The 26,828-nt window shown below is 48.1% G+C and overlaps 2 protein-coding genes across 6 annotated transcripts in view; one reads left to right on the forward strand and one right to left on the reverse strand.

Moving 5' to 3' along the window:
* KIAA0040 (KIAA0040 ortholog) overlaps positions 1-16,884 on the forward strand; it is a 38,620-nt gene extending 21,736 nt beyond the window's left edge. For 3 of the 5 annotated variants that reach the window (XM_035010749.1, XM_035010750.1, XM_035010751.1), the window contains one exon: positions 10,116-11,420. In XM_035010749.1, the coding sequence (XP_034866640.1) occupies positions 10,249-10,548 (300 nt within the window). In that variant the 5' untranslated portion in view covers positions 10,116-10,248 and the 3' untranslated portion in view covers positions 10,549-11,420. Of the gene's footprint in view, positions 1-10,115; positions 11,421-14,768 lie in introns of those variants that run through there. The other 2 variants (XM_035010748.1, XR_004680283.1) reach the window with 2 other exon arrangements.
* A 4,053-nt stretch (positions 16,885-20,937) lies between these two features.
* TNN (tenascin N) overlaps positions 20,938-26,828 on the reverse strand; it is a 39,442-nt gene continuing 33,551 nt past the window's right edge. Inside the window, exons 14-15 of the mRNA XM_035010771.1 lie at positions 23,386-23,549; positions 20,938-21,051 (exon numbers count right to left, since the gene is read on the reverse strand). Coding sequence (XP_034866662.1) covers positions 20,938-21,051; positions 23,386-23,549 — 278 coding nt within the window. The remainder of the gene's footprint in view (positions 21,052-23,385; positions 23,550-26,828) is intronic.

Below are 26,828 nucleotides of genomic sequence, written 5' to 3' on the forward strand. Positions count from 1 at the left end.
TAACTAATCACATCTGCAACAGTGCTGTGTCCAAGTAAGGTCACATTCTGAGGTACTAGGGGTTAGGACTTCAACCTAAAAATGCGGGGGAGGTGACACCATTCCACCCTTAACTGGGGAAACCAAGGATATAGTCAGTCTTCTGCTTAGTCTGAGCATTGTAAGAAATCATCCATTCATCAACTATGTATTAGCAACTATTGTGTGACAGACGTTGAACGAGGGTGTCAGGTTCAACAGATGAGTAAGAATCACTGCCATGTAGGAGCTTGCAGCCGAGTGTGCGAGAAACAAGTCAACAAGTCCTATGTATATTAGTATATGTATATAAAATATTAATCTATATGACTGTACTTTTCTGTATTCTTATCTTTGTCAGAGAAAACAAATCATTGTAATACCATAAGATAAGGACTGTGGGAGGTTATTGGCTCTATGAGAGCTCAGAAGAGGAAGAAATCGATGTGGGGGAGCTTGGGCCTGGGGGGCTGGGAGTCCCAGAAGACCTCTCAGAGGATGATGAGGGACAGTGTTCTCCCATGAATGGGCCGAGGGAAGAAGGTGAGAAGACATTCCAGGCAGATGGAACAGCATGTGCCACAGCATGACAAAGGGAGAGAGCAGGAACATTCTGGAAGATGTGGTCATAAAGGCAGTGCTGGTGGGAGATGAGGCTGGGATGATAGGAGGGACGAACTCATGAGTGATATGTCCTCCTTGCTAAGGAGTTGTGACTATCAGGTAAGTGATGAAGAGCTGAAGAGGGGCTGAACAGGGGGATGTGACCACTTGCAGACTTTAGAAAGATGAATGGGAGGAAGGAGGAACTAGGAACCAGTTTGAGGGCTCAGACAAATGTGAGCCAATGGGGACAAAAAAAAAGGGCCTCTGTCCTACCCAGGCCCCTTTCTTTGCCTCTCCTTCCACCCTCTGCCCTCTGTACTCACGGCCAGAGCTGCCCAAGTTAAACCACGCTTCACCTTGGGGGCTCACAGGCTCCCGGGCCCTGGCCACCTCCTCTCCTAGGGTCAGCTGAGCTCTTTCCCCCTTCCGAGTCTTCACCCTGCTGTCTTGCCCCCTAGAAGACCCTTCCCTAAGCTCTGCACACACCTAGATCCTCGCCATTCCTTGGACCTCCATTCAAAGTCATCTCCACACAGGCCAGGCCAGTTAATTCCTTAGAGCGCTAACAACATATCTTGGTTTATTTGTTTGTACCCTTGTTTGTTATCTACCTTCTCCCAGTAAGTAGCTTGACCACATCTGTGTTATGCGTGACTGTGTCCGCAGTACCTAGGACAGGAATGACTCGTGCTGGGAGTTCATTAAGACACTGGCAGAAGGAAAGAAAGAGGGAGTGAGGAGAGGAAGGATGGTGTGGTGTGGGGGTGAGGGAGGAGGCTTGTGCCCCGCTCTGCCCAGTGAGGTGGGATCTGTGGAGAAAGGGCAAATAGCCTGTATCCAAATCCTCATAATGCTGCTTCCCACTGATACCTGTACATATGTTAATTCTGAAATGGTTGCTTTGAAAAAGAATGACAAGTGGAATAATTTAGAAAGAATCTCCTTACTACAGGAAAACTAGAGAAAAGAGGGGGGAAAAATGCCTTTTAAAGGAGACCTATATAGTCAAAGTCATGACTTCAGAACCATCCCAATTCTAAAATGGCAAACAAAATCATTATGAGCTCAGGAGCTGAGGTATGTTTCTTCGGGCCAGCCTGTTTGTTTGGGGCCAGATAATAAGGGCTCACATGTATGGCCAGGCTCGGGTCTGAGAAGCTCTACACATACTGACTCACTTAGTTTTCACAACCTCCTACTATTATCAAGTCCCATTTAACAGATGAGAAAACTGAGCCCCAGGGAGAGAGGTGAAGTGACCTGCCCAGTGTGATGTAATCAGTGAGTAGCAGAGCTGGGATTCCAATACAGGGTATTTGGTCCCAGACCCAGCACTCTGAAGCACTTGCCTAAACCCCTTTCAGGTAGGAGCTGCAAACTCTAGGAGAGTTGTCGACCTCATTGTATATGTGTTATAATCATTACCAACAGTACCTTTTTGTCACTTGTATTAGTTAGGATGGGCTAACTGCTTTAGCAAATAATCCTCAAAATCAGTGGTTTTACCCACCAAAGGCTTATTTCTCACTCACGCCTGTTCACTGTGGTCTGTAGGGGTATCCTGCTAGCAGTCATTCAGGAACACCTTCTTCTCGGCCAACCCTGGGAGCCTTGGAGTCCTCCACTTGGCCCTCAGCGTCTGGCCAGCAGTGAGCAAGCGGAGCGAACATGGAAGATCTTGGGACAGATTTCGGGAGCCAGGCCCACATTCCTGTGGACAGAACTTAGTCATATGGCCCCACAAAGATTTAAGGGGACTGAGAAAGGTAGTCTAGCCTATGCCCAGGATGAGGATACTGTGGGCATCTTGCCAAGAGCTGGCTCAATGCTTTATTTTTTTTTTTAAAGATTTTATTTATTTATTTGACAGAGAGAGAGCGAGAGCAGGAACACAAGCAGGGGGAGTGGGAGAGGGAGAAGCAGGCTTCCCGCTGAGCAGGGAGCCCGATGTGGGACTCGATCCCAGGACCCTGGGATCATGACCTGAGCCGAAGGCAGACGCTTAACGACTGAGCCACCCAGGCGCCCATCACAGCTTTATTTTTAAAGACTTTTATAAGGGATACCTTGGTGGAAGGGGGTGCTGGGAGTCAGAAGACATTGGTTCTGGCCCTGACCCCAGCAACTGTCAGCTGTGTGACCTCCAGCAAATAATAACCTCTTTTGGTCCCAGATTCCTTATCAGTAAAGTGAGGGTACCCACCAAATGACCCATATCTGGATTCTTCCAATTCAGAATGTCTATATGATAATGCATCGTTTTCTTATTTTTAATAATCACGGTGCCTTAATCATTTTTATATTGATGACCTCTGTGTGCCTTTGTTCAAAATTGCAACCATAATTATAACATTGATTCTGAGGGAAAATCCTATCTATTTTCTTCTAATACTCAATATCCAGTTACACACCACAAATGTATACACTGGGGGAGGAAAAGAGCCTCCAACTTTGCCTCAGAACTAGTTACTTGAAGCAATTAATTACACTGGGGAAAATACAGATATCTATTTCATCATGCCTGGAACCACATTTAAGTTATAAACACAGTACTCCACAAGCAGATTACTGCTGTGATTTGGCCATTTTTGTACAAAACAGTACTTACGTCTATTAGAGGGCATCTGAGCATGCCAGGTGAGCAAGGTGAGAACCATCAAGAAAATATATATCCAGAACAGCAGAGTTAATGACTACTGACTGAGATTCCTCTCCGTGCCCCCACTGCCAGAACACCTTGATCTCTGAAGCGCATGACGTTATTGTCACCATAGGGATTTTGCAAGGCCTGCAGGGGCAAGGTTTGGGCCGGCAGGTTGGAGAGGCCTGGGGCTGAATAAGATGCTCCAAACCTCCAGGAGAAAGGGCAGGGAGTCAGGTAGAGACTGATGAGAGTCCTCGCCTAGAAAAAATAAAATATGCCAGACTCGGAGACCTGACCAGGGACCAGGGCTGGAAGAGGAAGAGCAGAGCACAGCCCAGGGACACCTCCTCATGCCCCTCTGCCCAGGAACATCCTCTGGAGAACACCCAAGTCTGGCCACTTGTCCCACCCTCCGCCCCCACCTTCACCCTCACCCCTGCTGCCATTTCCCCTGAACAACTGTAATCCTGCTTCCCACTCTTGCCCCCACCAACCTGTCCTCTCTCACCTCCGTGACACTGTTCTTTACAGAACACAGATCGATTATGTCCCCTTGTTGCTTATGGCTCCTGCAGCCCACACTGGCCATTAACAGGGCTTACAAGCCCTAGGGGGGTGGGGCCGCCTGCCTCGTGGGCCTCACATCACCCCACTGTCACCCCCACTCCCTGCCACTGAGTTCAACCACACTGCCTTCACATCCTTTTCAGAAGAAGCAGTGGGTCCAACCATTCGTCTAAGAAAAAGCACAAAACACACATTTCCCTGTGTTTCTAGACTTTGGGGGGACACTTTATAATGTATTAGCAACTGATCTCATTGCTTTCAATTTAGAGGCACTTCAGCTGAAAAGGTATCTGAGCGTTGACGAATTTCAAGCAAATAATTTCAAGCAAATTACTTGAAAATGCTTTAAATAAGTTTATTCTATGTTTCGAGACTTTTCAGGCGCCCTGACCATGTCTTCATTTTTGTAATTGACCACGTTTTTGTAATTCAGATCTCAGTTAAGTCATCCCCACCCAGAGCCTGCCCCCACCTCCATGGTGGGCATTACTCAGTAGCATCACTTCCGTCAGGCTTTCCATATTATAATTTCACACCTGTCTGTGGGATTCTCTGATGAGTCTGCTTCCCACTCTAGACCAAAAGGACTGGGACCTGGTCTGCTTGTTCCTGGATACCCAGGACCCGACACCGTTCCCAGACTGTAAGACGTGCTCCATAAAAAGTCACTGAAGGAGTGACTGAACAGACACCTGTCCTGATTATAATTTCCTTTTCATTTCTTTCCTGTGACTCTCTCCAGGCCAAACTGCTTACTCTTTCCCCTAGGCTATTCTCATGTCCCTTTACACAGAACTTGACCACAGGACTCATCACACTATACTTCTGCTTTTTTTTTTTTTTTCCTCTCCTCTTCGCTCAACTGGAAAGTGCTCAGGGCTGGTGACATCATGGGTGTTCAGTGCATGTTTGCTGCATTGAATTGTGACCTCCAGGACAGTAGTCTTGGCCCAGATGCCCTGACTACACAAGAGCGAGAAGTAATGCCATCATGCTGCAGTGCACGAAGACAGACCTCTTCCCCACCTCCCCTCACCCATGAGCCATTCCCTCATTCAACACAAGGCTCCTATGCTTATTCAACAACTTGCTCATACCATGGTTTTTATACCTGACAATTGTCCAGAAACACTTGGGCTGTTTGTTACAAACATAAATTCCAGGGCCCACCCTAGACCTACTGCATCAGGGTCTCCAGGAGCAGGGCTCAGGAATCTGAATTTAACTAACTCCCTAGGTGACTTTTAGCAGCCAGCCTGGCCAGAAGTCCATCCTTGGGTGAAGGGATAAAGCAGCAGAGTGAAAACCACAGCGTAAGGCAGAAAACTCAATGAAATCATTTGAGGAAAGGCCAAGGGAGGTCTTTGCTGCCAACTTTCAATTGTAAGATGCTGCCCCACTCCCACCCCCCACCGCCACCATGCATAGCCTGGAGCCTGCAGCTGCAGCAGAGGAGTCTGAAGGGTCAAAGGGAGACCTGAACCTCCCACCTCAGCCCACCCCCCCATTAGAAGGCAAAAGATTTAGACCATGTGGAGGTCACTGTGGAGTTGCTCTTAGGGATTTTAACTGGGTACCATCATGATCTTTATCATTAGCCTTTCTAGAAAGCATTTACTATCCCACAGACTCGACTCTACAGCTTTACATGTATTATTTCATCAAATAAACAGGAACAAAGAGAGACAATGCAAAGTAGCACGCCCCGCCCCCTGCCTGGGGGCTCCAGAAGGAAAACCAGTCCAAGGGCCAGCCTGGCCAACTCCTGCCAACTCTCGAGCAGCTCTTGGCTCTCAGGGCTGGATCAGACCTCTCTGGGGAAGGATGATCCATGCACACTTTCAGGGATTCCAAAGGCTGGGAGGGAGCCTAGGCCCACAGAGGGCTAAGTATTCTTCCCAGGCCTTACTTTATGAGCTCAACAATCCTCCAGACACCAACAGATGTCCCCAAGCAACTCTTCTCCATCCCTGTTGTTGGGCGCCAGAGTCTAGAATTACAGCCACAGACCCTCAGACCAGCCATAAGCAGCAAGGTTACCTGTGAAGTTCTTTTCATTTGAATGGGGTGGGGGCCCATGGTTCTTTGGTGGTGAGGATTGGGCTTGGAGGTAAGGGAGGGAGAGAGAAAGCTCAATGCTAGAATTAGTCCATTGTTATCTGGAGATAACTCACTATTTCATAGATTGTTTTATAGTATTTTACACTTTACAAAATGCATTAAGTATACTGAGCTCTTTTAATCCTCACAACATCATTAAGAGGGAAGCTCATTAGCTTCATTTTGTAGCTGAGGTTCGGTAACTCACCAAGGTTACACAGATTGGCCCAGGGCTCAAACCCAGGTCTTCTGGCTCTGCGATCGTTATTACCAATCAACACCTTACATACGGACAGACTGAAGCCTCTTGGAAGAAAGAATGAATGAATGACTCTCTCCCCAGCGAGATACCACAGAGGATATAAGGATGAGTCATTTCTGGTTTTAAGGAAACTGAAAGTAACATTTCCCCTCCTCTTTCTCCACACACCCTCCTCCATAACAACAATCAAACAATCAAGTTTGTTGGCACCTATTGTCGGTTTTGGAGGAACAGACTAATTATCTTTCAAACAGTGTCAGCAATACTTGAGATCCAGCAAAATGATGGGGTCTCCCAGAGAGCATTCCTAAGGTCCAAAGCGTGGCTCCTTTTACGAAACATTCTGTGGAAGCTCTAACTTTTAATTCCTACCACCAAGGAGATACTTGATTGTTTCCTGGAAATGCTAACAATGCGAGACTCATAAATACTAATGAAACAGTACAGATTAGCAGAGCTCAGCAAGTAACCTGGGGGGGCCTAGAAGAGAATTCTTAGATTAAAAAATATAAAGAATACTTTTTTAATTGAATTTTCCCCAGACTGGGCTCCCAAATGTTAATGAATACTCTCCTTGGCTATATGGATTCCTTCAGGAATCCAAAAGTGAATTATTGACTTAGCTTTAGCTTGAAAAGAAATCTATTTATTCAAAGGCTATTTTAGGTGTCATGGGATAGACGAGTTTGAGACAAAGGTTGGGAGTGGTAGGAGGGCCTGGGACTCAAAACACATAATTCAAATGCATGCTTCTATTTCGGCCAACTAAGCAACCTAAGTTGAAATTTGCTTATTATATTTGTCTTTTACAACATGATCCCTCAATAATAATAACTCTCCTGGAAAATACAAGTCTCCGTGTCTTTGTCCTTCATCACTGAATCCTAACACCTAACACAGTGTGGGGCATGTATTAGGTGCTCAATAAATGTTCATTAAATGGATAAAGAGCTCTCTTAAAACATTTTCCAGGGCTGCTCCCACCCTGTTATCTTTTCTTGAAGGGCATCCTCCTATTACAAAGCCCCCAAATAAACACACACCCTACGGAGGCCCTCTCTACCCTGGCCACAACCTACAGTCCTCCTCTCTCACACTCTGAGCCCCAGGCTCACCAGAAGGCACCCTGTTCTCCTGCCATGTTCTAAAAGTTTCTCTGCCTAGAATCTGTGCACATCCTTTTACCCATGTTTCTCTGTCAAGATCCGGCTCCTCTTTCCGGGTCCTCCTCAGATGGCTCTATCTTCATGAAAAAATGCCCTGATATTCTTCAAGGGCTCAAAGCCCTCCCTCTTTCTCCCTGGTTGAACCCAAAAGTGGGCCCCTGATGCATGTATGCTCCCTGCAGGGACCAGTGTGACATCTGGCAAGAAGAGTTTGTCAACAAATGTGGTGGTGGTGTCTAATCGGAGTCATAGACATGCAGTACAAGGGGCATTTGGTCCCAGAAAAGTATACGTGTGGATCAAATTAGTGAAAACTACCCAGAGTCTTCCCTCAACAGAGCAGGACATTCCCTCCAGATGGGCCAAAAAACTCTGGGGCCAAACAAGGGCTGGAGTAAAAGCTAAGGTGATGGCAAAGCAAGAAGGAAAAGCCAGAGAGACAAGTGGGTGAGAAGGAGCAAGACCGTGGAGTGGACTTGATGGGGGAGGGGAGCAGTTAGAGGATGCTCAAGGGTGTGTTTTCTCAACAAAGAGGCTGTGGGCTTGATGGTGTGTGGGCAGATCCATGGCATGTGATGTTCCCAGGGCCTCGAAGGGGCTCAGGCAGAGCCTCTGGCAAGGGGATGTGACTTCTCAGAACGTTTTTCTTTGTTGCATGTTGAGTTCAAGCAGTCATATGCTTTCTATAAACCTCCACTTGAGCAGGACTGGATTTTTATTGTATGTATCTTCATGCATTTGTGAAGTATCTGACAATGGGAAATAAATCACTCTGTCGTCTTTTTCCACAACAGATTGGGATAAACATTGAAATCAATCCGGGGAATAACCACATATTGTAAGATTCTATAAATCCTGGGCTACTTGCCAAAATGGGTTAATTCCACACAAAGGAATAGGAGGCTCAGAGCAACACCTGTGAGGAGCTCACCCCTCGGGGATTTGGAGCCAAACTTTCCAGAATCAGTAAGGCCAACTTTGCCAGTCACTTGCTGTGTAATCTCTGCCTCTGCCTGTTCACCTGCAAGATGAGGGAAATAACTGTACCTCCTCCATTAAGTTGTGATGAAATGAAATGAGTCAGTTGGGGAGAAGTGCCTAAAATGGTGACTGGGATCTCAGTGCCATTGCTTAGTGTTACTTCATTTTCATGGACCAGATGGCACGGGAGTAGGTACCAATTTATACAACTGAATGATTTGTATAGACAATGTGTGAGTCTAAATGCCAGCAGACTAGGACTGACTTCAGGTGGACTTTGGAAGGACACACAGGTGCACGGGACACTTATAGAGTGCTATCCAGGGAATCAGGCTTCTGAAGACAACCCCCAAGTATAACACACTACCCAACATACTACACATGTGTGTCCCAGTGCAGGACAACAGAATGAAGACTGGACTTCACGCTGATTGTGAACCCAGGTCCCCCAGCACTTTTCTCCATAGACAATGCACCATCCTGTTGCTCTCTTTAAAAAATGTAAATCATATGAAAGTGATTAGAAAAGTAGCAAGTAAAATAAAAATATAAAGTAATGTCATCGTCCCGAACTCTGGGTGTTCGGTGCATCTCTGTGTGGCCTTAGACATATCACCTCCCCCATACTGGGCCTCAGATTCTTAGTCTTTAAGCGAGAGCATTGGTTGGGATGATCTCTAAAGTCTCCAGCCTGAAAATCGATGAGTCTTTGATCTTTGGGTCCCAGGCCATGTCTGTACCAGAAGGTCTTTTGAATTTCCTTGAAACATGCTGCCCTCCAAGTCTTTAGACACAAGAATCTGTGGATTCCAGAACCAAAGGAGCCTGTTAAGACTTCATACTCAAGAGCTGAGGCCTAAGATGTATGTGGAGAGGTGAAGGGGGTACCAGTGGAAGAAGGGCCACTCTGTACAAGCGACCAGAACAGCCCAGGCTGTAAGTTGAGCTCGGGGTGGCAGTAGGGACCCCATCCCAGTTTCCAAACACCATTGCTGAGCAGCCTGCAAGGCTCCTTTTCCACTGCAAAGAACAGGAACAGGCAGAGAAAGAGACTTGGGAATATTTGGTTGAGGGACAGAAAGCAGGGATGAGGACAATGAGAGAGAGGACGGTAGAAACAGAGGGAACCAGCAAATGGTCTCCCACTGCAAAGCTCGGTGAGTCCTCTTTGGGCACAGGAGTGGGATGTAAGGAGGGAGGAGATGGAGCGGAGAAGAGAGCATGAAGGCAGGGGTGAGACAGGCTGAGGACCACTGATCTCTTAGCCTGGTGGAGATCGAAGCCCCTTATGACAGGTAGCAAGATTTAGACATTTCACCTTGTGCTTAAGCTTTAGAAAATACTGAAAATGGCAAGTTGTATTCATAGAAAGTCACATACAGCTCTCCCATGAGTAGTACGTGTTCGGTACCTATCAGGCGAGCTGCAGGGAGAAAAGATTGAGAACTGCTCTTGTAGAGGCACCAACCCCTACCCAGAACGCTGAATCTGCACTTGACTCATTTATCCAGCAAATGCTGAGCACCTGCTACATGCCGGGTGTGATACACTATTAATTCTTGTACACTAAGCCCTATATAGTGTGTATAAGAATTAGTACCTACTTAAATGCATGCATTTATTTTGTTTATTGTGTTTCAATACCATTTCAGTGAACTCTGGAAATCTCCAATTCCCTCCCTTTCCCCAAGCCTAAAAAATATGATGTTGTTAAAAATCATAGACCATTCCCGCTGCATTTCTCTTGAATTGTCTGTTTTGCTCTCTTCAGCTGCTAACATTGGCATGCCCAAACCCAAAGCTGGAAGAGGAATAAGTTACAAGTGGACAAGGCTGCATCCTCTTGAGCCCAGGACTTGCTAGTGAGCTGAGAGTTTCCCTTGGCCCCAGTCTAGCAAAGCACCATGGAGAAAATCAGCTCCTTCTTCAGCCTCATTTGGGACACCATCTTGACCAAACACCAAGAGGGCCTCTTCAACACCATCTGCCTGGGCGTCCTCCTGGGGCTGCCCCTGCTGGTGGTCATCACCTTCCTCTTCATCTGTTGTCATTGCTGCTGGAGCCGGCCAGGCAAGAATGGCCAACAGCCAGAGCAAAACAAGGGGAAGAAGAGGAAGAAGAAGAAGAAGGCTGAAGAAGACCTCTGGATCTCTGCTCAACCCAAGCTTCTCCAGATGGAAAAGAGGCCATCACTGCCTGTCTAGTTAGGCAGGAAGCATAGGCATCCTTCCTCGGGGGCTAAGCCACCTTCTAACTACACACAGGCTAGAGAGCAGCAATCCCTAAAGTGATGCGCTTATGTCCACAGAAGAACTAACCAAGGGACAAACCTCAGGCTGAGTGCCCCACCAGAGGACAGCCCAGGAAGAACACGGACAATTCTTGGGTACTGTCTTGGCAGCTATGTGTCCAGTAGCAATGCTCTTTGCCACAGACTCAGGCATGCCTTCCACCTATCTCTAGCAAGCTCCATATGCAAAAGCACAAAGAACATTTGTCCATACATCTTGACATGTCTCCCAAATGCACACACATGCACACACATATACACACACATTCAGGCAACGGGTACCTGGACAAATATATTCTGTTCATCAAATGGCCATTGAATATCTACTTTGCGCAAGTACATTATCTGCTCTCCCAAAAATGTCTCATAGGAAGGCCCGGCCAGATTCTAGCACACATGCACAATTATATAACCAGGCAAGGTACCTCTGCACTGTCTACCCATCTACCACTCAGGTTAGAGATATGTGCTTTCTTGTTCCTATCCCTCCACAACGTTTTACTGGAAATCCTCATATTTGGACATTCCAGCAACCTGGTACAGTTCCCATCCCTGTATATTGATACAGACACACAAAGTTCCCATGTTTCTCATCTGGGAGGCAAAGTTTAAAGTGGGAAGGATCAAAATTCATTGAAAGCACCATCTTGCAACTCATGACAAGGTCCCCATTTCCACTGATAGGTATCTAATGTTGCCTAAGACCTCTCTTTGAGACGCTACCCCCAGAACCACTCGACAAGGTGCCCTTCTCCAAGCACAAACAAACAGCTCTTGGAAGTGACTTCTAGAATTATCTGGAAACCAGGCATACTCCATCCACTTCAGTGAACTGCAGTTGTGGACCTGGGCAGTGTCTGTTTTACAGATAGGAAAGGGATGTTACACCTGAGCTAGGGATCTCCTGTGTAACCAAAGCTTTTCAGCAGGGAAGGAATTAAGACAATTTCTGGTACAGTCTCCCAGAAGGCACACTGGAAACGCTTTCATAAGGTTGTAATAGCTGCATGGTATGCTGCAGATGGGATACAGAAGTTATAGAGCGTAAACGAAAGTAGAAGGAAGCTATATAGAGGTTTAGTCATATTTATCTCGAAGCTCAGGCAAGTGCCTTGCACACAGTAGGTACTTAGAACTGTCTGTGGTTGCTGTTGGGTATGCAATGATGTTAAGGGTAAATGTGTAATACCTCGCTGATCCCCCCAAGTGACCTTCTTTCCTGAGCCCACTAATTGCTGCAAAGGATGGAAGGTGGGCATTGAATGCTCCCCAGAGGCTGCATGCAGAACCAACAGTCAGGTTGACGTGGGTGCCCTGAGACCCATGATGACAGGTAGACTAGGTCCACAGGGAGTTGAGGAGAGTGTCTCCCCAGCAGGCTGAGGTTGGGAGGCCGAGTTAATCCATTTACATGATGAACTGGTTGGTATTTTGATTGTATTGTGACCATATTACAAAGATGGAGACTTCCCAAATTGAGAGAAGGTTTGCTCTGAAAGGTCACTTGCACATCTGCTGGGTAGCTCTCTTGAAATATTTCCCCACAAAAGCTGTTCTAAATGGCAGTAAAATTGCAATTTAATTAACAATGTAGCTAAACTTTGATAGCTGTTCTGCAAGATTGTGTTCATGGACAAATGTAGGCTGTTCACTCTGCTAGACTGGCTGGTGCTCACATGCCCTGCAGGAAGACTCCAGGCTTGAGGAGGGCAGGCATCTGGTGGTGACCACTGCGCCAGGGTCTTCTAACGGGCCTCCCTGTGGGTCATAATTCAGGCCTTCATGTATTTTAGAACCAGTCACACCCACCTTCTCATACCAAGGGGCCCCAAATGCCCTGGGCACTCAGACCCCCTACTCCTTAACCCCTTTGAGCAGAGAAAGAAGCACTTTCTGCTTCTCTGTCCCCTTGTACATGGACAGCCTGTCAGGGAGCATCTAGCTGTCCCCTTCCCGTCACAGGATGACCACTCATCACCCCACACCAAATGCACGTGCCTCCCCACGCCGGCCACTGCCCACTGGGACCAGCTACCCTTCCTGCCTCCAATTCTCAAGCCCCTAAGATGGATGACTTGGGGAGACACAGAGCTGATGGCTGAGGCTGGGTGTCAGATGTGATCTAGGAGAGAGGATCACTCAGATCAGGGACCACACAAGTAACACGGTTGCCATGGCAACTGGCTGCTAGTTTGAATTAAGACGGCAGTCGGTTGTCATTGCCATGACAAGGCCTCTGTCTCCAGGGGCACTGCCCTGCTGTCTCCTAATCAAATGGACCTAAACTACCTCCGGGCACGAAACACCCAGAAACTCACTTCTCTGTTGCTTAGGACTCAGGAGACCCAGATGCTGAGCGAGGCTTATGTTTTCTCCTCCCCAGCCTCCCCTGACAACCTCCACCAGGGTCTCTCCAACACTGCCCGGGGTGCCCTAGGCCCTCAAACTTCTGTTTAATACCTGGATCCGTGCGAGGGGCCCAAGGCAATCATCAGAGCCATTCCCTGTTCTCCCCACTCATCCTCATCTTTCTCTCCCATGTTTTCTTCTCTTATTCCTGTTTCTCCCAGCACCACCATCCCAGGTCCGGCCCTTTCTTTATTCCTCTTCACTTTTACTCCTTCTCCCCAGCCTCTGCCCCAGAACTGCCACCGGCAGCCAGGGGTGCCTCGGGACCGGAGCCTGCTTGGCCCATCTTGGAGAGTTTAATCTAATGGAGGCAAAAAGATAGATAAAGAACAGGTTTCCTAAACCAGCACAGGCTTGGGGAGGAGCTCCCAGGCCGAGATCGGAACAGCTCCTGCCAAACTCGGCCACCACCATCAGAGGAGGCCTTCCTCCCTCTGCTCAATGTATTTGCTTTTTTATTTCTTGGGGGAAAGGAAGGGGAAGGGGAAAATGTAGAAAAAGGGCAGTCACCTTTTGGAAAAGAGTATAAATGGTCCAAGCTGTATAGTATTTGTCAGTATTTTTTTTTCTAGAAAATTCAAACACGTGCAAAAGAAAAATTTATTTAAATAAAAGACTTTGAAAATAAAAGGCCATGCCTGGTTTCCTTACCTGTTGTCATCACTTTCTTGACATCCAATATTGCCCTCTCCCAGATATCACTCAGAAATGACAAACGCAGCGACTCCCACTAGGACACAAAAGACCCAGCTGTCCCGCGGCTCTGCCTTCCCCCTGACAGAGTTATAGCTCAAAGGACCAAGACCAGGCTCTCGCATCCCTGCCTGCAGAGCAGACACCTCAGAGACCAGGCACCTGAGAGGCGCAAGCTGCAGGAAAAACACTGATTGATGCTCTCTAGTGACTCTTAGCGTTCCCTTCAATGAGGTCAATCAAGGTCGTCTTAAAGGAGAAAGAGGAAAATAGCAAAAACCAAGTAAAAAATAGACCTCTAAGTTAAATCCAGTGTTGGGAAAGGGGGAGATCCAAAGTCTCTATAGTAGCTGCTGGGGAGACAGATACATACATAGTTAGATGCACAGATAGATACATACATAGATACCTACGTTCATAGTTAGAGACATAGGTACTTAGATACCTAGATAGCCAGCCAGACAGGAAGACACACATATGTATGTATAAATGCCCATCTTTTTTTCAAGGGGACCACACCTTTGCACTGGTTGTGAAATGGGATGATGTCGATGCTCCAAAGTCCTCCCTTGATGATGCTAAGCCAGCCATTAAGCAGAAGCCCTCTAGAGCAGTGCTGTCCAATAGAAGTAGAGAAGATGGAAATGTTCCCTGTCTACACTGTCCAATATGGTGCCATTCGCTACATGTAGCTATTTAAATTAATTAAAATTAAAGGTCCAGTAGCTGAGTTATACCAGCCATAGTTCAAGTGCCCGACAGCTGTGCGTGCCTAGCAGCTACTAGATGCTTGGTGGGGACAAGGGTGGCAGAGTGGTCAAACAGGCTGACAAAACTCTGTGTTCATTACATTTCAGTTAAGGCTTAGGGAGACAGATCTACGGCACCGGCGCCCCCTATGTCCTCTTTCCCCCAAGGCAGGCTGACATTCCTGTAGTTTTAGTTGATTCCTAGGCTCCCTTCCCCATTGCCACACACTCCACAACAGCCCAAGGAGACAGTCTTTATTCAGCTCTCTGTTCTTTCCTCCAGGACTTCCAAAACTTTTCAGGAGAGAGCAGAGACTGTTGCCCAGAAACCACAGGTAGGCAACAGCTGCAGCATACCTGAGAGGATGCCAGGGCTAAACGCCACCAGCCCCACCTGCCCAGGCTCAGCCTTGCCCGCGGTGCTGAGCATATGGATCTGGACAATGCTTTGAGCGCTCTCAACTCACCAGAACTCTCTGTGCTGGCCCCTTGCCCTTTGATTTTAGCATTTTTCCCAAATTCAAAGTCACAGGATTACAGGACTAGGAAAAAAAAAAAAAAAAGAGTTCCTTCAATACAGCTGTCTGTCCCCATCATGGGGACAAATACCTGTGATCCTCCATTCGGGAATGGTCATGCATGCATGTATCTAACTCCCTCTTTGAGATTACGTATTCCATTACCATTTTTGGCTCTTTACTAGATGCCAGCGACACAGAGTGGTCCTGGAGGGGCTCACAGCCTGGCTGGGGGTGGGGAGAGGCAGACAAGCTAATCGATCATTACAGCTCAGTGTGGTCACTGCTTCCACATTGGGCTAGGACTCAGGACTAAGGGTGTCCTGATTCTGATGCTAAGTCCACCTCCCACTGGCTATGGAATTTAGGCCATGACTTAATCTCTGTAAAGATTAACCTGTATAGGAGAGTGAGCGATAGTCCCTCTCTCACAGGGACAGAGCAATAAATAAGATAAAGCATATAAAGCGTTCAGCATAGAGCCTCTGCAAACGTTAGTTGTTGTAATTAAGGGTAGAAGGAAGATAATGAGAGAGTTGTATCCCTGAAGCCAAAGGAGAAGAAACTTTCAAGAAGAAAGCAAGTCCATAGAGTCAGATGATGCAGACAGATCAAATGAGATAGGGGATGAAAATAATGTGCATTTTCTATTCCTCTTGGCGTGATATGTTCCATAATTTCACCACACACTGCACAGCCTATAATATTACCGATACTGCCAATTTGCAGTATGTGATGGGTAGGGTACCTACTCACCCCTGCCTCAGCCCCTCCTGCGCACAACCAAACCACCCTGTGTGACAGTGCCCCCTGGTGGCCAGATCAAGAAAGACTTTTAGTCAACATCTTTACACTTCCTATGGTGTTTCCCTTAGAGCATCAGTCCAGCTAGATGGTTGGGCTTTGAATTAAATGTGCTAAAGACTCACTGGGTTTTATGTGATGTTCACAAATCCTTCAGGGCCGAGATTGCCATGCTCACCTGACAGATGAGGGATTTTCATAACCTTAAGTCTTAATTGTCATTACATATTTTTGGTGAAGTATTTCATGGTTTACATCACGGCCTCCAAGAAAGCTTCCCTAACCACACAAGTCTTCCAGATCACAGCAAAATCAGACTATGCAGCACTGTGTGTGTTCCTGTCTTCCCGCTCTCCCCTCGCACCCCATCCTCATTAGAAGTAGCTTTTGTGAGGCCTGAAGAGTAACTATCTTACCACCTTATTTCCAATAACTAGAATGGAGTTAAGTACATACCATACCCTAAATAATGTATTGATTAGGGGGAAAAAAGAAAAGAAAAGGGATGACTGGAGTGTTTCTTACATGTGCAGATTCCCCGTCCCTCTGCCCTTCGGATAGATCTACTAAGTCTAGGGTGGGTCCGGACCACCTGCTCTTCTAACAAGCACTCTAGGTAATTGCCAGTGGTCCCTGAACCACACCTTGAGAAATATTATCTACTCAGAAAACAACAACAACAAAAATTCTGTGGTCAAATAAGTTTGCAAGATACTATATAACATGACTTCCCCTCTCTACCCCATGAGATCTGCAGTCGTGCCTCACATTAAAGGTTCTAACAGGTACTATAGTAAAGAAACTCGTGTAACGCCCCTTAACTCAGACTTTTCCCAAGCTTATTTGGCCATGAAACCTTTTTTTTGGCAGATCTGGAGGGGCAAGTGTCCCAAGGAACACCATTTGGGAAACGCTGCCATGGAGGGTTCATGTACAGCTCAATTCATATCATCCCCAAGGAATCCCAGTCTGACTCGTTCTCACTCTGCCTTTATCTTTCTTCCATTTGTGAGCTGTAACAATCCCTCTGGTGACTATCCACAGCACACACACCCTAGAGCTGGCTAGAGATACACCACTGTCAAGGGAAAAAAAGAAGAGGAAAAAGAAGAAAGAAAATCCAAATGTTTTGATTGCAGTTATAAGCACTCAAGGTCCAAGCCCTCTTACCACCTATTACGTAAGAGTGTTCTCAGGGTCTCATTTGATTCTTGCAGGGAGTACATCAGGGACTGAGGTCATTCCCATTTTATAAATGAAGAATATGAGGCCCAGAGAAGGTGAGCAACTCACCCAGACCTGGAATGGAAACCAAAGTCTTCAGGATCCTATCCTAGTGCCCTTTCCACACATCAGGCATTCGTGATCCAGGCTAATCTGCCGATCTGGGCTCCTCAAAGACTGTTAGCTTGCAGTACCTCCTCTGAGTCAGAACCTTTTGAATACACTAAAGGGCTCTGCCCATAAGACTTCAGAGTACTCAGATGACTCCTTCAGATGTTCTATAGCAAGCCTCACCCACCTCCTTATCCTTGTCTAATTAAACCTAATTTTCTTCACTTACCCAAATAAAGAACCATTTCCACTCCATCTTGTTTCCTTCCTTTATTTAAATTATGATACTGCAATACCGTCATTTTCTATTTCTGTCATTATACATGCACTGCAATTTATGGGCATCAGAGAATAAACAGGCATTTATGAGCTAACCTGGGAACCTAACTTCTTTATATAACATTGGAAGTGGAATTCTACCCATTCCCCATTCCCACCCCCCACCCCCCAGGAGAAACAATCAACTAACAGAAGGACTTCGGGAAGTGGATTCATTTACACATTAGGAGCTGCCTAAAATCTCTTCTGGGGGTGCCCCCTTCACCTTTCATCATGCCAGTGGACCCATCTGCTGTCTCAGCACCAGCCCGGGAGACCAAGTGGGGGCGGTTAGAGTCCTGGTTTCACTAGGCAATCTCTTCAATGTATTTCCGTTTCCTGTTTTGTGCATTAGTCCAGCAGCAACACTACCTGCACCACCACCAAGTATGGGCTGGATGCTGAGCCATCCCTACTAAGCTGATTCTCCACGCCATTACTCAGGAAGGGAGAAAAGTGAGGGCCCCCAGAACTCCCCTTCATAGAGGATTGGAAAGTGGCCTTGAAAGGAGATGCTCCCAATGGGACAACACTGCCATCTCCTGGCCTGTCTGGGTACAGCATGTCTACTCCGTGGGGTCTGCTGGCCCTGACCATATTGATCTGCACTCTTTATTGACAGAAACTCCTTCCTGATCCTCTTCACCGCCCCCGGAATGATTTGGAAATTTTGTTAGCAGAGGACCTCCTCCAGCAAACGACTATGTTTTGCCCAGAGCTTTTCATTACTTAGACTTGTTTTTCTTCCTGCCTTGCTGTAGGTCTGTTTGCATGTCTCCCCCGCCACGTATTCTCTTTTCCCACACCACACCTGCTGCTTGTCCTTCCTGACATTTCCTTGCTCACAATCCCTTGAGTCATTCTTACTCTTTCTCCCTGGCTCATTCAGCATGTTCCGGCTTTAATGATCCTTGAATCCCTGAGAATTCTAAGTTGAAAAGCAGAGCTTGTGATGTCATGTGACAAACATAAACTCTGGGGCCCTATTCCCAGAGGAAGCTGCTGTCAGGAACAACCAGCTTTAAAGTGTGCCATGAAAGGACCCTTCCCTTTACTACCCAGCCCCCTCAATTCCTGCTGATCCTTCCTCCTAAATATCTCCTTAATCTGTGCCCTCTCCCCTTTCCCACCATTTCTGCCACAGACCCAGGAGCTGTGGTCTACTGCAATAGCCCTTAACCTGTCTGGGTATCTCCACCCTCTCCCCAAAACTCCCCTCAGCAGCTCCCCACCATTCTCTAGCCTGCCACCAGACGGAGATTTCCAAAATGCAAGCCTGACGGCCAGTGTTACTGCAAGATTCAAACACCTGTGAGCATCCTCTGCTGCCCAACTCGTCCATCCTGGCAGAGGTCCTCAGGGCTGGTTGCATGCTGGCTTTGAAAAGCTCCAAGGCACAGGACTCAGCTGAGACCCCTTGAGGCAGAGTCCCTGGAGGTGAAGCAGGTTCCATATACCTACAGCTGAGCTGATTCGGATGCACCGTGCGAGCCCAGAACGGTCCCTGCCCATCTCTCTGTCATGGCTCCCCACCAAGCACTCCTCATCCCACCAATAAACCACGTTCCTCCCTCACCCACGCCACACTCCGGCCTTTCCCATCTTTGCCACCACGTGCCCTTTCCCGAGGTGCCCTCCCTCCCTGACAGACTCAGACTCTTCCTTCCGGACCTAGTGCTGACCATCACGTCCATGACGCTTGCCCACAGTGTCAGTCCACACCCCGGTTGATTCTCTTTCCCCGACGTGCTACCTGCTGTCACAGTTTGTGCCCACAGCTGTCCGTCCGCACTGCATCCAAGGCCGCTCAAAGGCAGGGCCTGTGCTCTGTCCATGACTGCTTGGCTAGCATCTTGCGTGGAACAGAAAATGGCTCAGAACCTTCAGCAGTTGCTTGTGATGCTTCTGTCCTTGCCTCTGCCCTCCTGCCTGGCTCACAGCCCATCCCTTCTGTGACACCTGTTGTTCTCTTTGGTCTGTCCTCACAGGGAGGGACTGCCCCCACAGCTTCAAACCCCCGATGGCTCATAATCTGACTCCCAGGAAAGTGGCCCTCTGAAAAGCAGGTTTGTCCAGACACCCATCCCCGGGGCCTACACTCAGCTACCGGGGTGGGGGTTGCCAGAGCTGGTCCCCTTACAGTGAGGTCTGGCACAGACATTTAGGGCTGGAATGTTCTCCTCAGTCAGATAAATACCCTTTAAAAATGAGCTTCTCTCCTGATTCCAAACCCCATTGTTCGCCGTCTCCCAAGTGTGAGACCCCAGGCCGACCAAATTCCATTACAATGCACAAACTGTACCTTCGAGTGCACTTAGGTTAAATTCAGAATTCATGTGCACTCATGTGAGTTCAATAACACAAGGCACGTTTTTTTTTTTTTTAAATCAGGTGGTTTATTATTTTTTCTTTCTTGAATAGGAATTTAAGTTACTTTAATAATGATCACGGACTTCACTACAGAAAAACCTTCCAGAGTCACAGGAAAATAAGCCCCAGGGATCCGACTGGCCAAGTGCCCATTCAAACAGTACACCTCCATCTCGGAGCAGCTTCAGGAAACCTAAGGGTCCGACCATGTGGGGGGCCAGGGAAGGGAGGGGGGCTGAGAACTGGAGGGCATGAACGGGAGTCACAGAAGAGTCTTTGGGAGGAATCAATCATCAAAACAGTCAAACTAAAGTTGAAATGAGTGAGAATTTATTCACAACATATGCAGATCTATGCAAGTGAATATGCAGATGGGTGGGAAGGGGGCCCTCGAGAAGAGCAGTTTAACACAGAAGCTTGGTTTCCAGCATGCTGGACACTGGTCCTAACTTAGCTAGACGGTAATCCATCTTGGTCCCTCATGGTTCTTCCTTTGTTCTTCCTCCTAACACTAGCATTTTTTAAACGGGGAAAGATTTATAGCTTTTTTTCTCAAAACCCAGTGGTTATGGGAGATAACAAGCATCAGACTTTAGCCCCTTGGCCATCAAAGCGAACCCTTCCTTGGTGCTTCTTTCTAAGGAAAAGATTTCTAGTAGCAGAGCTTTACATACATATATATATATATATATATATACCAATTTCCAGAGATTTCCAATTGGTGAAGTGCTAAATGATTATTTCCCCCCCCCCCCCCGCCCAATCCTGTATATTTGTTACTGAAGATAGACTGAAAAATCTTGCAGTCAGGAGTCGTCTTTCTCATATTCTACCATTGGTTGATTTTCGGGACCCCAGTATATAGATGGGCAAAAACGCAGGTAACCAAGGGAAATAACCTGTATGGTCTGAAGCTTGGTCACGTGCTTTGTCCTGAAGGTTATCCAGCCATCTCAGAAACCAGAGGCCAGGAGCATCCCCCAAACTTCCATGAACCAGTCACCACAACCCACCCTGCCCCAAGCCTACACAGCCCCAACTCTGGGCCGGTCTTGTCTCGTGTGATGACTGCTCCGATAGGCCATCAGAACATTCTCGAATTTTCTCCTAGGGTCCACTTCTGTCCAGGACATGCTCCCCACTGTAGCCATGAGGGCGGATTTTCAACTCCACATAAGGAATGGAGAATTCATGTCCTTTCCACGGCTCCCAGTTCACCCCCTACCAAAAAAAAAGCCAGCATCAAGAAGAGGCAACTTGGGAGGAAGGAGTGGTGGGCTATGGTACAAAGGAATGCTTCTTTGCCAGGAAAATCACTCCCTCTCTGCTTAGGGGAGAGAAAAAGTGAGACCAGTGGTGACCCGGGTCCTTATGATAAGGGAAGTAGGGCCGAAGCTAGAAACATGCGCCCTCTGCTGGGCATCTGAGATTTGACAGGCTGGTGACTTGGAAGACACACCCCCCCACCCCCATCCCCACCCCAGTGGTTGGAAGGATGGGGTGTGAGCCCAGGGCAACAGGGGAGACCACAGCAGCAGCAAAGCTAACACACGGTCAACCTGGCCAGCAACACGCACGTTATCCTTGCCTCGCTCTTTTCCTTTCCGAAAAATTAAAGGCAAAAATAAACATATTAATTGGTCAATCGTGTAAAATCATTTTCAATTTAGACTGTTTAGATACTAGCTCTGGGGTAACGAATAGCCTGCTGAAAACTAAATTTCATTTTATGTCTTTTGACTGGTGAGCGCAATAATATTTAATTCACTTAATAACCTTGCAACCTGCAATAAAGAGCCCAAGTGACCAATTTTATATATTTTAATTTGTGAGGTAAATAATAAACAAGAAGCTAAATGCCTTGCAGACTGTGAAAAGCACATTAACCAGATGAATGTCTTTTATTAGCAAATATGGGGATGGTTTAGGGCATGCTGGCTGCTCATTTCAAATATTTGATCTCTGATCACAGGCTTCCCTGCGTCAGCCCACATGCTGCCACCATGATTCATGGACCCACCCTCCTTGGCCTCCCTGGGGGGAAATTTCTTCTTCCCTTTGAAACATCACATAAGGACTGGGAGTCCCCGCTGCCTGGTCAGGGCCAAAGTAATCAAACTGTACCCGGACTTGAGATGTGCTAATATTCCTGGTACTATCAGTGATGAGGTGAGTTCTGGGGAGCGGTGGCTTCCTGAAGGCTAGAATAGATCCAGGATGGGAAATCAGAAACCCAAGATGGGGAGGAGCTGGTGGAGGGGATGGATTCATGATGAGCAGGAATAAAGATGCCACATTCAAGGAGCTGTGTGGGAGCAGCCAGGAGATGCCCCACAGCTGGCAAGGAGTCAAAATGATGCCCATAGGTCAGAGAGGTTTGAGAAATCATCGGTAGCAAAGTTTCAGAGCAAGGAAGGGGAGAGGAGCCATCGAGAACTCTCAGCCCTGTGTGTACCTCCTGAAATAGGACTTAGCATAACACTCTGGGTAGACCCTGAGCGGCTTTGGAGAAAGTGGATCCAAAGGTGGGTCTCATCAAAGGCAGAAAAGACTTTGTTTTCCTGGTGATCAAAGGCTTTGAGAGAAATAGCTCTGGTTTCATTGGGAGATCAACCAGAAGGAATTATGAAGTGTCTGTTATGAATGGAATGTTTGCACACCGTCCCCAATGTATATGTTGAAACCCTAACCCCCAGTGTGATAGCAGCTGGGGTGGGACCTTGGGGAGGTAATTAGGGTTAGTGAGATCATAAGGGTGGGTCCCCCAAGATGGGATTAGTGCCTTTTTTTTAAAGATTTTATTTAATTTGTTTATTAATTATTTATTTATTTATTCATTGAGAGAGAGGGAGAATGAGCAGGAGGAGGAGCAGAGGGAGAGGGAGAATCTCAAGCAGACTCTGTGCTGAGTGCACAGAGCCCGACACGGGGTTCAATCTCACGACCCCGAGATTATGACCTGAGCTGAAACCAAGAGTCGGACACACAACTAACTGAGCCACCCAGGCGCCCCGGGATCGGTACCATTATAAGAAAAGGAAAAGAGACCAGAGCTCTCTCTCTCTCTCCACTACATGAGGACACAGTGAAAAGGCCGCCATCCACAAGACAGAAAGAGAGCTTCCACCAGGAACTGAATCTGCTGATAACTTGATCCTGGACCTCCTAGCCTCCAGAACTATGAGAAATAAATGTGTGTTGTTCAAGTCAGCCAATCTACGGTATTTCGTTACTAAGACAGTGTCCATATGTGAACCAGTAAACGGAGATGGTGCATAATCTATGTTATCCGTCTCTATCCAGCAGTGGACAGCCTGAGTTCCCACCCACCTAAGCTAAGTAAATGTGCAGTCCTGGTGGGAATGCAGGCGGGGGGAATGGGGCTGCAGCAGATGGGCAGGGAAGACCTTGACCTCAAGGCCATAGAACCTGGAGAAGAAGCCCTCCTGTCCTGACTGGAGGCATCAGAAGGAGAGGGGTAGCCAAACCAGCTTGGAGAGTGTCCCCTGAAAGCTTTGAGCAGACGTGGGACAGAAAAGTTCACCTGTCACGTACCTCACTGTGTTTGGTCTCCCCGTATCTGCCATTGGGGTTGGCCAAGTGGCAGTTCTTGTACCACCAGCCACCATGATGGGTCAGGGCACAGTTGCTAAGGGCAATATCATTGTCTCTGTCAAAAGTTGTGAACTTCCATCCATTGTGGTAAGTAAGAGCATCCCCTGCGGGAGAGGAAAGATGAGAGGTGAGCGTCTAAGTTTTACCACTGAGATGGTGATTGTGCTCTGGACTCAGCAGGACAATCTTTGGGCATGAAAATGCCAAGGATCTGGCCAGTTACGTCACAGGGAATCACTCGTCTCTCAAAACAGCCAAGATGAGAACATGATACAGATGAACAGATTCTCCTTCCCGGCCTGTCACCCAAACTTCGGGCCTGTCTCTCCAATAGCCTGAAAAGCCTTGACAGCATTCTCACTTTGAGGCCTTGCAGTCATGTGAAGTAACCAAATATCCAAAACCAAACCCATCGGCTCTCCTCACAGTACCTGACCGCCCCTCGCACGAGGTAACCCCTTGCCCATCTTCCCTGTCTGCTCAACCATCCTCCCAGCCACCCCGCCTGGAACCCCGAGACACATCTGACAAACCCATTGTACCCCTTTATGGAGCCCTTCCTCCTGCAGATCACTCACAGATGCCCTCACCCCAGCCTATGCTCCTCTCTGCGCCTGTCTCAACACAACAGCCCTCCCGGCCTTCCCTGAAGCACATGCACCCACCTCCACGCTCTCAGACTCAATGTCCTCCTTCCCAGCACCTGGAGGGAGCTGGTCCTCCTTGCTTGGCTCTGCAGGCCTAGAGCTTGGCTGTAGCCTTCGCACAATCTCTGAGCCCACTGTCCCCACAGGCACGCGCTGCTTGTGCAGTGGACGGGTCTGCCCCCATGCTTCTGCTCCCGGAGTCTCTCTGCCCGCCTCGGTCCAAATCCTAACCGTTCCTCAAAGGCCAGCCGGGCCCCAGTCCTGAGGAAGCACCAGTCTCCTTAATAATCCTCGCACATACACTCCTCGCACACACACTTGAGTTTCCTGAGCCTTCCTGGCACATAGGTACGGTTTGAGCTTCATGACATCCTGTCTGGAAATCCACTCACATCATTTGACCTGTATCTCTCCTATTTCCCCACTGTCCTTGTCATCTTTTTATCAGTTTATTTCTTAATTCACTCATAAGAGGCAATAATCCCAAGCTAAATCAAGTCATGTTCCTACAATAACACTTAGTTTTCTTCGGATCTCTGAGCTACCGACTCTCTTCGCCCTGGGTACCCTCCTCTGACTCCCTCATGATAGCCTGCGAGGTGGGGCAGGCAGCTCTCAGTCCCAGGAGGAAACGGACTCACAAAGGTTAGACTCTGGGGACTTGTCAATGCCCCACTGGCCACAAACAGCATGGCCAGGGGATTCAAACCTCAGGCCTCAGATTCCAAGTCCAGGGCTCTTCCCTCCGGTGGCTTCCCCCTTTCCACAGGTGAGTTATGCTAACAAGAGCAAGCCAGCTCTGGTTCTACAAGTGTGGTCCCTGGACCAGCAGCAGCAGCAGCAGCTGAGAACTTGTGAGGAATGCACGTTCTCGGGCCCCACCCCGGATCTACAGAAGCAGAAACCCCCAAGGTAGTACCCACCTGCAATCTGTGTTTTCACAAGTCCTTGGGATGACAAGCCCCTGAGGTGCAAGCTGAAGTCGGAGAACTGTAGTCTGCAACTTCATTTATTCAGGAAACCTCAGACCCCCCTCCCCCTGCCCTCCAGGGCCCAGCACTAGGCTAGGCTCTGGGAATACAGATAGAGGGGGCCCCTGCTCTCAAGGACTTCGCTGGGGGTGGTATGGAAAGAGCTATGGAAAGAGTTAACATGTTGCGAAAAGGGAAGGTCCCAGATTGTCCCTCTGACCTGGCAGCTCAAACAATGGGTCCTGCCCTGCCTTACCCAGCAAATGGGGGGGAGGCAGGGCAGCAGGTGGGGGGAGGCAAGGCAGCCACTCCTGCTGAGACAGCCGACGGGCTCCACCCCCATTCGTTTCCTCCAGTCGAGGAAAGGCATACGGTGGCTCTCACAGGCATCTCCTCTCCCCTTCAGCTTTCTGGCAGTTAACTACAGTTTAAAATAACACGCCATGGCCCCCTGGTGACCCTTCTAATGAGCACAGCTTACCTAACTTGCATCTAAAGTTCCCAGAGCTGTTTTCTAAGAGTGTGTGCAAAGGCTCTTTCTTTAACGATTTGTCTGTGGTTCTCTAACCTTGGGCGCTGGGATCACGAGAAGTGAAGCAGGTGCCGGGCTAAGTGTGGCAGTTTATTCCACAGACGGATTTTCTCGCTTCCAGAAACTGAAGGCGTGCTGACGTTCAGAGCACAGACAGTGGGTGTACCCATGAATCAAAAAATCACTTTTCTCTGGTTGTCAGGCCCCCAGCCAACTCGGCATTCTGATTTATTAAGCTTATCTCCCTAAGTAAGATAGAGTAGAAAAGCCGGTGGTGGTCAGACCCTCTCTCTTTTCTCAGGGTTGTAGGAGAAAACCCTGGATGAGAAATGAGCACCCCTAACTTCTGGTATAACGGCTTTGGGTGGGCAACTGGCTCTCCTCGGCTAGTGGGTTGGAGGGGTTGGCGGCAGGCCCAGAAAAGCCCAGGGTGGGGCCACTGAGCTGCTCATCTCCTATTTCATCTACCACTACTCCACCATCACCTCCTGAGGCAGGAAGGCAGGCCCAGGTGGCTGAGCCACCTCAGACCCGAGGGAGCCATCCACATCATATCCCCCAGGAGTCACAAAGGACCATGTGTCTGGACCGTGAACCCTGGGACCAGGAACGGGCCAATGGAAGAGTGATGTGCGCCATTTGGGGCTTTCCCTCTTGTCCACGGACCCAACAATTTTTTTCCCCTTCCTTTTAAGCACCAGTATTTAAAAATCCATTTCAAAGCGAGAAAGGCACTTTTGCGTAGAGCAGTCCTTCGCTGTGGATATTTGGCCTCCCTGGCCCCAGCCCACCAAACGCTGGTGGAGTTCCCCAGTTGCGCTTCCAAGTGTCCCCAGGGTGTAGATCCAGCCCTGGTTGGGCGTCACTGAGTCTCCTGGAGGTGGGCCTTGAAACCAGCTGTAAATGGTCGGTTAGCCCATAGAAGCCACTCTGCACCACTCCAAATAGCTGTTTATGTTTTCATGATAACTTCTCAAGAGATGAATAGCGTCTTGAAGGTAGAGCTCATTTGATGTCCTCCCTGCCCCACTCCAAGATTCAGAATCAGAAACTAAATTTACCCAGCACTGCCTTGCTGGGGTTTCTTCGTGAGGAACCAGAAGCTTCCTAAATTGCAAAACCCTCCTGGGGACCAATCAGCATATATAAGGAAAGCTAAAACGCCACGAAGCCCACCATGCAATGTCAGAGTTTCCCAGTAGGAACACCGGCACATACGGGGAGACCAGATCG

Source organism: Mirounga leonina, unplaced genomic scaffold (genome assembly GCF_011800145.1).
Source record: "Mirounga leonina isolate KUSES-001 unplaced genomic scaffold, KU_Mleo_1.0 Mir_154, whole genome shotgun sequence".
NCBI lineage: Eukaryota > Metazoa > Chordata > Mammalia > Carnivora > Phocidae > Mirounga > Mirounga leonina.